The 11,978-nt window shown below is 46.0% G+C and overlaps 1 protein-coding gene across 3 annotated transcripts; it reads right to left on the reverse strand.

The window, feature by feature from the left end:
* Positions 1-906: 906 nt before the first annotated feature.
* LOC150045115 (2'-5'-oligoadenylate synthase-like protein 2) lies at positions 907-8,150 on the reverse strand. Of its 3 annotated transcripts, XM_090320285.1 has the most exons (6): positions 7,494-8,150; positions 5,947-6,235; positions 5,227-5,402; positions 3,601-3,839; positions 2,678-2,807; positions 907-1,412 (listed from the first exon to the last, which is right to left on the reverse strand). In XM_090320285.1, exons 1-6 carry the CDS (start codon positions 7,923-7,925, stop codon positions 939-941), a joined length of 1,740 nt encoding a protein of 579 aa, XP_090176411.1. In that variant the 5' UTR covers positions 7,926-8,150; the 3' UTR covers positions 907-938. The 3 variants fall into 3 exon arrangements, with proteins under 3 accessions (XP_090176411.1, XP_090176413.1, XP_090176412.1); XM_090320287.1 differs by lacking the exons at positions 5,947-6,235; positions 7,494-8,150 and having other exon boundaries at positions 4,930-5,318; XM_090320286.1 differs by lacking the exons at positions 5,947-6,235; positions 7,494-8,150 and having other exon boundaries at positions 4,770-5,318.
* Positions 8,151-11,978: the final 3,828 nt, after the last annotated feature.

Here is an 11,978-nt window from a genome sequence, read left to right on the forward strand (position 1 = left end):
TGAAGATAAGTGTCCGGGCTGGCTTTGAACCTTGATCTTCAGATTCAGCCTCATGAGTAGGCAAGATTTCAGCCATGAGCCACTCCTGGCTAATTTATTTTTTTCATATATTTTTTATTGTAATTAATAGAAGGGTTATATTATATTTGCCAGAGAGAAGGTGCATTAATTCACATACATTGATACCTTTTCTCATGTCTTGGTCCCCATTTCCCTCCCCCCACCCCCACCTCTGCTAATTTAGTTTTATAGCGGTGATATACAGAAGAGTTACATTTATATACATTTCCTTTCATATAATCTCATCTGTTCCCTCATTTGAGACTCATCTGGAGATGAGTCTCATGGGGACTTTTCTGTCCAGGCTGGTTTCCAACTGGGATCCTCAGATTTCAGCCTCCAGGGTAGCTAGGATGACAGGAATGAGCTACTGATGCCTGGCTTGCTGAAACTTTTCCAGTCCAAGAAGTTACCAATGGTGCTGATTCTGTTGGTCTGAAATTCTCACTTGGATTTGGAAAGACTTGAGAGCTGGAATGTTGAAAGATGGAAATATGGGAGCTGGGGGGGAAAAGACAACAATGCGATTGTGACCTTTGCAAGCATCCGGGAATGTCTTTTGAGTAGTGAAGGATGCTAGAGGGACAAACGAGGTCTTAGCTGGATTATCAAGGTACCCAAATGTCAAGCAAAGCAACGTGAACTTCATTCTCTAGTTGATGGGAGACGCAGGAGAATTCTAAGCAAGAGAGGGATAGATTCGTGTGTAGAATTCGTAAAGTGTCAGATATATTCATATTAGATAGAATAGAGTTATCTGAGGTGAAACAGCACTGGTGGAGGAGAGGCAAGCTACTTGAGCATCCAGATGTGCACTCCCCCCCCCCCCCGTGTACGCACGTGTGTGTGTGTGTGTGTGTATGTGTGTGGTGGGGGGTTCAGTTTCTTCTGATGAGAACGATGGTATCACAGTCCTTGATCTTCAGATTTTCAAGGCTGCAATGATTCTTCAGTTCTCGGCCCTGGAACTTCAGTGTCTGATCCCTCACACAAGGTCCTCCATCTTTTTCAATGAGCTCTTTCAAGTCATAAACCATGTCTTCAGGGTCTATGGCATAAGGCTTGCTCTGGCCACTAGAGTTCTTCACATAGACCTGGATCTCAGAAGGGGAGGTCGCCAGTGCCCAGATGTTCACCTTGGAGAAGATCCCATAATCTGCCAGGGTCTTCTGGGAGCTGAGCAGTTGCCTGTTCCCGTCTGCTTCCAGGAAGGAGAGACGAAGCCGACCTTGAAGAACACTTATCCTCTTAATCTCTGCCTTCATCGTCCAGATGGCACTATAGGGATTCACCCAGAGTGACCAGGCTTTCATATCTCTCTGCTTCACAGTCACTTGCACGTCCCTTGCTGGCTGAAGGGGAGGAAGAAGCAGATTGGTCAGGGATGTCTATTGTCTCTTCTCTCCAAAGCTACTCCTTTCTAGCTTACTGGTAATACAATTTATTCCTTACTGAACACTGTCAAAAAATAAAAATAAAAGAAGGGGCTTTGCTGGACACTGGTGGCTCACGCCTGTAATCCTGGCTACTCAGGAAGCTGAGATCTGAAGATCATGGTTCAAAGCCAGCCTGGACAGAAAAGTCCATAAGACTCTTACCTCCAATGAGCCACTAGAAAACTGGAGGTGGTGCTGTGGCTTATTGTGGGGGAGCACTGGTCTTGAGCTGAAGAGCTCAGGGACAGCACACAGGTCAGAGTTCAAGCCCCATGACTGATCAAAACAAACAAACAAAAATCTGTAGGAACGTATGGCCAATGCAATAGCAAAATTCCACAGGGTAGTGGCTATAGAAAGTATTTTCTCCTTCCCTTCTTCTCCTTCTCCTTCCTTCTTTCCTTTTGCTTTATTATTATTTATTCTTGGTGTGCATTTCTGGAGAAATGAGGAGTTGAGGTGGAAGAGATGTCATTTCTCCTTGGCTTCTCGAAAGCCTCCTGAGCTGCTATATTCTCAGCCATGGGGCTGGCTGTCCCATGGGTCCTGGGGAGATCCTCGTTATCTGCCTGACTTCCCTTGTTTTGTGTTTGCCTTTGATATCAGACTCAGGAGGTCCGTGCAGGTTGTGGGCTGTGGGACAAGTAACTTTGCTGGGAGGAGCAAGTTGAGATGAAAACCTTCCAGGGAGCTCCAAGGCTCAGTCCTGGATTCTGAACAATGAATTTCTGTGTCCCCAGATGCAGACAGTGGTGATCTGGGTATGCATGCAAAGTCATCCCGGGGAGGCCGTGCACCTGGGATATTTTGTGCAGGGAAGGCCTGCGATCCTCACTTATATCCTTAGAGAGATCAGTTACCTCCCTTGCTGAAAAGACAAGGAGCTGTATTATTTTTATTTTATTTTATTTTATTTTTTTGCTAACCACCCAGGAGGAAGCATGGGATGGGTTTAGGGGAGGAATTCTCAGACCACGTTTCTGACTTGCCTTCCCATTGTACAGATGAAACTAAAACAACACTGAGGCGTGGGCATTTGAAGCAGAAGGGAAGAATTGCTCAACTGGTTCCTTAGGATGTCTGTGTGGGGAAAGTGCTGCCGACCCTGGGAATCTATGGATGCTATGGGGAAAATCCATGTAGGGTTAACAGGAGGTCCTAATTATGGGATGGAGTCTTACCTGTACTTGCCAGTCTGAGCTGATACAACAGACCTGCCGTAGGCAGTTAGCTGCTTCTTTAGCCACCTGGTCCCAACCTTTTTTCCTTCCAAGGTTGTTGGTGGGATCAGCTGGGTCTAGGATAACAGGCCTGGAGAGAGAAGCAAAATAGTGGCCTCTGACCTTCATGCCTGTGGGATTGTGCATGCCTCTGTGCAGGAAGGACTGCTGGTGATAGGAAGTCAGTGGGTCTGGAGGGAAGGTATAGCCTAAGTTGATCCACAGTACAACTCACATTTTGATTGGATTGTTCTTTCTGGTACCAGAACGTATATGTCCAGACAAGAAGTCCAGAACTGCCTCAGCCTTGAGGGAGTGAACCTGAATGTAACGGTAAAGCCCTGGAGAGGGCAGAGTGGAGCAATTTATGAGAAGGGACTCTGACACAGAAAGCTGCTGGATCATGCCATACCTGAAGCTTCTTTTACTGTTGAGCTTTTCAGTTGCAAAGAAACCAGTAAATCCCCCCCACCTCTCTCTCTCTCTCTCTGTCTCTCTCTCTCTCTCTCTGTCTCTCTCTCTGTCTCTCTCTCTGTCTTTCTCTCTCTCTGTCTCTCTCTCTGTCTCTCTGTCTGTCTGTCTCTGTCTCTGTCTCTGTCTCTCTGTCTCTGTCTCTGTCTCTCTCTCTCTCTACCTCTCTGCCAGCCCTGAGGCTTGAACTCATGGTCTGAGCACTGTCCTTGAGTGTTCTCAAGGCTAGACTTCTATCACTTGAGCCACAGCACCATTTCCAGCTTTTTCTATGTATGTGGTACCAAGGAATTAAACCCAGGTCTTCTTGCATTCTAGGCAAGTACTCTATCACTAGGCCAAAGTCCTGGCTCCCTTAATTTCTTTTTAAAGCTACTTCTTAAAGCTGAAGGTGACACGTTCAATGCACTCACCTGGGACTCCTCAACTGGTTTTTGATGGTGTTTCTGACCACCTCGTTTTGGAAATTATAGTATTTGGTCCAGTATATGCAGATGTCCTTATTATCTCTGAGGAGTTGCATCACAGTTACAAACCCTTCCCCCAAGTTGAAGTTCTCACTGTCATCTGTACCCATTTCCCAGGCATAGATGGTCAGGAGCTCCAGTGCGTACTTGGGGGGTAATGGTCCTCGATATTTACATTTCACATACTGCAGAAAGGAAGAGGAGGAGAGAAAATAGATGAGATGACTTAGAATGACTAGCATTTTGCTTTATGTGGCATAAACCATGAAATGGTGAGATTCAGAGGGACTTATCACCTGGACAATTAAAATAAAAGCCAAAGAGGAAGAATAAGTTTTTTTTTAAATAATAGAATATAGTGAATATAGGGCATCATCAGTGAAAACAAAAACACACAGATGAAGTGACAGAGAAACAAAAGCAAAAAGAGCAATGTGAAAAGCTTATATTTTTTCTCAAGTAATTTCAAAATATATTGCAATCTTAATTAGAATCCCAGTGGTTGTGTGTGTGTTGGTACTAGGACTTGAACTCAGATCCTGGGCATTGTCCCTCAGTTGTTTTTGCTCAAAGCTGGTGCTCTGCTACTTGAGGCATAGCTCCACTTCTTTTGGCAGTTAATTGAGTCTCAAGATTTTCCTACCCAGGCTGGCTTCCAACTGTGATCCTCAGATCTCAGTCTCCTGAGTAGCTAGGATTACAGATGTGAGCTGCCAGCGCCTAGCATTTTCTAACTTTTTGAAACTAAGTTCTATGTCAGGATAAATAATGAGCTAGCAATGGTTCAAGTGTCTGGACTGATAATAGGTTTAAAAAAAATTTTTTTTAGCCGAACTAAAGACTGAATGCAGGGGGAGGGTAATGGGGACCAAGACATGGGAAAGGGTATCAATGTATGTGAATTAATGCACCTTCTATCTGACAAATATCATGTAACCCTTTTATTAATTACAATAAAAAATATTTAAAAAAAAAGACTGAATGCAGGACCTTGTGCTCGCACCAGGCAAATGCTTTTCCACTGAGCTAAATCCCCATCCCTGAAAATAGTAACTACAGCGCCACTTTCGGTTTTTGAGTGGTTGGAAGTAAGAATTTCACAGGGACTTTTCTACCTGAGCTGGCTTTGAACTGCAATCCTCAGGCCCTAGTCTCCCGAGGAGCTGGAATGAGGTCTGAGCCACCAGCTTGCTATCTTTAAAAAGATAATTAAAAAGTTATTTTTTTGGTGCTAGTAGCGGGGCTTGAACTTAGAGCCTGGGCACTGTCCCTTACCTTTTTTTTTTTTTTCTTTTTTGCCAGTCCTGGACTTCAGCTCAGGGCCTGAGCACTGTCCTTGGATTTTCTCAAGGCTAGAGCTCTACCACTTGAGCCTCAGCACCATTCTCGGCTTTTTTTCTACACATGTGGTACCGAGGAATCGAACCCGGGCCTTCGTGCATGCTAGGCAAGCACTTTAACCACTAGGCCAGACTCCCAGCCCCTGTCCCTTGGCTCTTTTCACTGCTGCTCTACCACGGAGTCACAGCTTGTTCCTGAATCCCCTCCCTAGGCTCGGCGTCCACTTCTTACTCGCAGGTACCAGTACTTCACCAGCTGCAGGAGGTTTTTCAGCTTCACTGGACGGCTTTTCACAAAGTGTCTCTGTAGCTCCGTGAAGCTTGGTGAGAACTCCCCAGGAAGGCCCTTGCTGGTTATTAAATTTTCATAGATTTCTGGTGCTGGTTTAGAGTTTGGGTTAAAGGACCCTGAGAGGAGGAAAGTACCTTGTCAGCAACATGAGGATGACAGGAAGATGTGCGTATCATCTAGCATAGGATAACGTATGCATGAATCATTTCTTGCAATACTCTTTACAGGATCTCTCTCCCTGCCTCCCTCCCTCTCTTTCTTTTCTTCCTTCCTTCCTTTTTTCCTCCCCCTTCCCGCCCTCTCTCTCTCCATTGTAGGGCTTGAACTCTGTGGCTTGGGTGCTGTTCCTGAGCTCTTTTGCTCAAGGCTAGCATTCTACTGCTCTGAGCTACGAAACTGGGTTCTCTAGAGGTAAGAGCCTCATGGACTTTCCTGCTCTGGCCTGCCTTTGAACCACCGATCCTCAGATCTCCGCCTCCTGAACAGCTAGGATTACAGGTGTGAGCTACCAGCACCAGACCCTTCTTCCTTCCTTCTTTCACTCCCATATCCTCCCTCCCTCCCTTCCCCCCTTTGCTCTTCACTCTTGCCCTCACTCTTGCCCCTTCTTCCTTCTTCCCCCGACTGGTTCCTCTGGGCCTAACCCACTGGCATCCTTACCCAGGGCATCAAAAGCCGGGAGCACGTCCACCTGGATGGTCTCACTGTGCTTCCTGGACTGGACCCGCAAAGTCAGGGAGCGAGGGGTCACGTTCCACTGTCTGTGTGGGAGCACACTGATGTCAAACGCTAGGCTTCTTCTGACACGCTCCAGTTTCTCCTCAATGAAATGGATGATGTCTTCTCGGTGCCGGGCCTGGTCCTCGAAACTGGTAAAGCAGCTTAGGAACAGAACCATGTCCTGGTCCGAGCGGTGGTTCAGTGTGGTCCCCTTCCCGGCAGACCCTCCCTGTGGAGGATGACAAAGGCTTGCACTTGTCCCCCAGGAAGATGGTGAGGCCAGCGGCAACTGTGCCTCCTGCTACCATACACAGCAGTCATTGCTGTGGGTACAGGTGGAGCATCCCGAATCTAAAACACAAAATGCTCCCAAATCTCCAATTTTGTGGGTGTGTTGGCCTGACACAGGTGGAGAATTCCAGCCTGTCGTGGGATTATAGGTGCACTGACAAATCACTTAAAACTGCCTTTAGACGGTGTGCATCATCAGATGTACCAAAAAGCATTCATATACACTTCATGTTTTGCCTGAGGGTCCCATCCTCAAGGTAAATATTCTAAAATCTGGGGCAGGGATCCCCAATTCCCCTGAGTTCAGAAATGGGTAAGAGTTTCATTAACCTGTGTTATAGCTTTCTCTCCATTTAGAAAGTTAAATAATTCAGAGAATCTAAATGAAAGGGAAAACACAATTTCTCCACTAGGACCTTAACAGACTCCCTTTATGTCTGGTTTTGAACTGTTTTTTACATCCCTGCCTCACTCAATAGTGCCTTGCGACATGTTAAAAGTTGAGTTACAAGCCAGGTGCTGGTGGCTCTAACTTGTATTGCTAGCTACTCAGGAGGCTGAGATCTGAGGTTCATGTTTTGAAACCAGCCCGGGCAAGAAAATCTGAGATTCTTATTTCCAATTAAGCATCAAGGCAGCTAAGAATGTAACTATGCCTTACGTGGTAGACCGCTTAACCTTGAGCAAAAAGAGCTCAGGGACAGTGCCCAGGCCCTGAGTTCAAGCCCCAAGACACTCTCTCTCTCTCTCTCTCTCTCTCTCTCTCTCTCTCTCTCTCTCTCAGACAGACACAGATGTAGAGTTCTAAATGAGCATTTTTCCCCTGAGCAATTTGCATTTGAATATTGAATTATGTGGTCAGACCCTGAAAAGCCATTGAACTTACCAAATGCCCTCGGCAAGGTAGTCTCTAACAGTGAGTACCATTTTACAAGGTAAATATAGTGTTCTTTAATGACTGAAGTTGAAAGGGGAGCTTTTAAAGCAAGAAACAAGCACCTGAGTCCTTGACATCGAGATCACTGAGTCTCCTCACAATCCTTCCGCTCCAATAGAATCATTGACTGTATTTCCCCCATGCTTCATTCCACTTATCGCTCCTAAGAATCCCAGGAGACTGAGTCCCCCCCCCCCCCCCCCCGCAAATCCCACAGGAACCCAGCTAAGACCTCAACCCCAGGGTCTTGAATACTCACCTTCACCACCTTCAGGACCCTGACTTCTTGGTCTACAACCAGCTCATCCTGGAAGCACTGCTCCCGAAAGAACCGCTCAATTCTACGCCAGGCATCCTGGCTTTCCTCCTTCCAGTCTGAATGGGGCTGAAGGTCTGTTTTCAGGAAGCTGTCTAACATAGCCCCAGGGGTCCCATACAGGTCCGGGAAGAACTCCATCTCTGCAGGACCCGGCTGCCCCCTTGGAATAAACCCTTTGTGTATCTGCCCAGTACCTTTCAGCCTCATCCAGCCACCGAAAGGCTGGAGACTGCCAGGGTTGTGGAGGAATTTATCGTCCTCTGCTTGGGGGCGGGGTAGGGGCAGGGACAGGGGAGGAGATGACTGGATATCCTCTCCCGATAGGACAACTCTCCTCTTTCCCCTCTTCCCCTTACTCCCTCCCTCCCCCATCACTCCTTTCTGTCCTTCTCAAGAATTTTTCTGAGAAAGGAAACTGAAACTGTGGAGCCCAAGATTCCCTTTTCTCAGCTCGGGAAACTCCCACAATGCTTTAGATCTAGTTTCCCACTGCTCTGTCATTGGGTGCAAGGGAATGTTTGTGAAGTTTCCCTTTAAAAGCAGGGACTTTTCACTTAGGATCCTTGACTTGGGTTGCAGTATAAGATTTCTGGACAAATCACAATGGTAAGAAAACTTGGCAGAGGTTAATTAAGTAAACAGACAAACAGACAAAAAAACAACAACAACAAAAAAGCAGAGACACACCTTGACTGTTAGGGATATTTACATTTATGCACAGATAGGTGTTTTATCTTTAATTGCTCTTGGTGGTACACTTTCGAAGTTCCTGGGTGTGTTGGGGGGGGGCATGTCTTCCAGGTAAGAATGCATCTTGCCATAAAATAGATGTGTATCCTTGAGATAAGGAAAGTGTCTGCTTGTGCACATTTTAGGGGTGCATTTCTCGCAGGAAGGCACACATCCTGCCAGACAAATGTTAATTCTTGGGGTGAGAAATGCATCTTTCAGGAAGGAAGTCACCCTGTTGTCTCTCTTTGAAGCAAAGATAGTGCTTCTGTGTTTCTAAACATATTTCTGAGTTGCCTTCATCAGGTCTTATTTTCCCCCATTTATTCTGCCTCATTTCCTCCTAATCCTTAATCCTAATCCTAAGGGAAATTGAGGAAGGACTATCTCCTGTATTTGCTGTAAACTTGAATTTTTGAATTCCTGTTTATCATGCCTAACTTTCCCAAGGCCATCCTGCCTCTCAGATCCACTGAGCTTTATTTTCCAGAAGCAAAAACATACCCTATACTAGTTTTATTCCTGACATCTAGATAAACCTTCCAATGCTCAGAAACCTGTGGGAAGCTAAAAAGCTGTATCAGTGGTTTTGAGCTGTGGCTCAAAGGTGTAGAGCACCAGTCTTGAGCAAAAAAGAGCTCAGGGATAGTGCCTAGGCCCTGAGTTCAAGCCCTACAACTGAAAATTAAATAAACAAAAACAAAACTAAGCTGGGCACAGGTGGCTCAAGTCTGTAACCCTACCTACTCAGGAGGCTGAGATCTGAGGATCATGATTCAGGGCCAGCCTGGGTTACAAAGTCAAGGAGACTATCTCCAATTAACCATCAGAAAACTGGAAGTGGCGAAGTAGCTCTACTTGGTAGAGCACTAGCCTTGAGCAAAAGAGCTCAGAAACAAGCGCCCAGGACCTGAGTTCAAGACTCATGATCAATCTAAATAAATAAATACCTAGCTATTTCAGAGAGGTATGAAATCAGACCTGAGAGTCAGGAGCCTGTTAAGCTTTACATCCAGAGACAAATTTTCTGAGCTGCTGGCAGTATGGTCAGCTAGCAGTTAGTCTGTTGGGCCTTGGGAGCTGGCCATGGTGTTTTCTTTTTCTTTCTTTCTTTCTTTCTTTCTTTCTTTCTTTCTTTCTTTCTTGCTTGCTTGCTTGCTTGCTTTCTTTCTTTCTTTCTTTCTTTTTGTGGATCGTGAGGCTTGAGCCACAGCACCATTTCTGGCCTTTTCTGTGTATGTGGAACCAAGGAATCGAACCCAGGGCTTCATGCATGCTAGGTGAGCACTCTACCACTAGGCCATGCTCCTGGTCCCTCCTGTAATTTTTTTTGTTTTGTTTTCGCCTCTCCTGGGGCTTGAACTCAGGGCCTGGGCACTGTCTTTGGACACTTTTTGCACAAGGCTAGCGCCCTGTGCCACTTGAGCCACAGCACCTCCTTCTGGCTTTTTCTGAGTATGTGGTACCGAGGAATAGAACCCAGGGCTTTGTGCATGCTAGGCGAGCATGTGTGTGTGTGTGGTGTGTGTGTGGTGTGTGTGTGTGGTGTGTGTGTGTGTGGTGTGTGTGTGTGGTGTGTGTGTGTGTGTGTGTGGTGTGTGTGTGGTGTGTGTGTGTGTGGTGTGTGTGTGTGTGGTGTGTGTGGTGTGTGTGTGGTGTGTGTGTGTGGTGTGTGTGTGGTGTGTGTGTGTGGTGTGTATGTGTGGGGGTGTGTGTGTGTGTGGTGTGTGTGGTGTGTGTGTGTAGTGTGTGTGTGGTGTGTGTGTGTGTGGTGTGTATGTGGTGTGTGTGGTGTGTGTGTGTGTGTGTGTGTGTGTGTGTGTGTGTGTGTGTGTGTGTGTGTGTGTGTGTAGGCTGATACTATGGCTTGAACTCAGGAGCTGTGTGCTATCCCTCAGCAGTTTTGCTCAAGGCTGGCATTTTATCACCTGAGCCACAGCTCCACTTCTGACTGTTTGGTGGTTGATTGAATATGAGTCTCATGGACTTACCTGCTTGGATTGGCTTCACACTGCAATCCTCAGCTCTTAGCCTCTTGAGTAGGTAGAAGTACAGATGTGAGCTACCAGCTCCTGGCAACTTTTGAATTACCTGACATTTCAACCAATTCATTATCTTTGAATTCAGTTATTGCTGAGATTCTGTGGACTTGACATTTGTTTCTTCATATTGGAAGTGTTTCTACACAGTGATTTGTTGGGGCGTGTTTCTCTTGTACTTCTTGTCTGGTGAAAGAGAGCCAACAAAAACATATTTCAGCAATGTAAGCAGTGACTGGACATTTCAGCTTTTTCCTTGACAAAGCTGTAGAGGAATAGAGCTCAGGGACAAACAGGCATTTAACCATGAATAAAACTGTAAGGATGAACACTTAAGCAAGGTAAGAGACGGTACTTGAAGAAAGGAAAGAATTAGAAAGGCAGAAAGAGCAGAGAAAGGTCTAGGCAATAATAGTGTGAAAGAACAGGGTATTATTACAGAGAAATGGAGAAAAACCCAAACCACATACACAACAAGCTCATGGGCCCCAAATAAACAGGATAAACAAAACAATTCTTCCTAAGGAGAGGTAGAGCATTCTCCCATCTTTAGCAGTCACAGACCTCTATCCTTTACCTCCTTTGCTGAATACAGCACAGAACTGGACAAGTTGTGATTCAAACACAGTGGCTCTGATTCCAAATGCCAGAGATTGAACCACTAGATTCTCACTGCCCAAGGTACTTCCTGTTTATGAACAACTGCTTATGTGTTGCTGGGGCTTGGAGAAAACAGACGAGGGAGGCCACTTCAAGGTAAGACTCTTGTGGTCCTAGAGTCTAATACAGAACTGGGCGTACAGTGGGGTCTCGATGTGAATGGTACTCAATTGCACAGACATATGCTTATGTCCTCTGGGGAACTGGGGTTACCAGTGGGAGCCACTGGCACCCAGTTGTCTTCTGATATTTTACAATCTGCACAAGGGCAGATGGTGGAGAAAGAAGATTTCCTAGTGACCTCCCACTTGAGGTGTGTGGAGAGTTCCTTATTCTTGAATCTGTGAGCTCCTCCACCCTGGACCATCTCAAAGGCCCCATCTGCTTCTACCATGCCATTGTCCTATAAATGAGGGGTTTAGGATGATTTTTTTTAGTTTTTTTTTTTTTTCTTGGTCCTGGGGCTTGAACCCTGGGGCCTGGGTACTGGCCCTGAGCTTCTTTTTTTTGTTGTTGTTGTTGTTTTTTTTTTGCCAGTCGTGGGCTTAAACTCAGAGCCTGAGCACTGTCCTTAGACTTTCTCAAGGCTAGAGCTCTGCCGGGGCCTCCCGGCAGCAAATTGGGGTTCCTGAAATAAGGGGCAGGGACTGGAAAAATTAGAAGAGAGACAAACACATCGGGTCCAGGAGGTCTGCAGCCCAAGCAAAAACTGCGCGCCTCGTTTATTCTTAACACAAAGTTTTTATCCCCTCCGGAGACCAGGGCCCTCCCAGGTGTTACATCCAGATCGTTAATCAGGGAGCTGTTGAGGGTTACATTCATATGGTAAATCTCAGATCAATTGAACAGGAGAAGGCCAAAAAACAATGAGACAATCAAGCAATTATCTGATGCAAATCAAAGTACAGTTTGTTTCCACTCTTGCTCCCGACATATCCCCCGCCTTTATTTTAAAAGAAACACAAGTGCAATCTCTATTCTTTTCACTATCTCTAAT

This window comes from Megascapheus bottae, chromosome 28 (assembly GCF_031878675.1).
Source record: "Megascapheus bottae isolate mThoBot1 chromosome 28, mThoBot2.hap1, whole genome shotgun sequence".
NCBI classification, from domain to species: domain Eukaryota; kingdom Metazoa; phylum Chordata; class Mammalia; order Rodentia; family Geomyidae; genus Megascapheus; species Megascapheus bottae.

Coding starts and splice junctions, on each gene's coding strand:
- LOC150045115 (XM_090320285.1), bottom strand. CDS start 7,925: ATGGGGGAGGGAGGGAGTAAGGGGAAGAGGGGAAAGAGGAGAGTTGTC. Junction 5,403..5,946: donor CCCGGCTTTTGATGCCCTGG/GTAAGGATGCCA, acceptor TCCTCCTCTCAG/GGTCCTTTAACCCAAACTCT. Junction 3,840..5,226: donor TGAAGTACTGGTACCTGCGA/GTAAGAAGTGGA, acceptor TCCTTTCTGCAG/TATGTGAAATGTAAATATCG.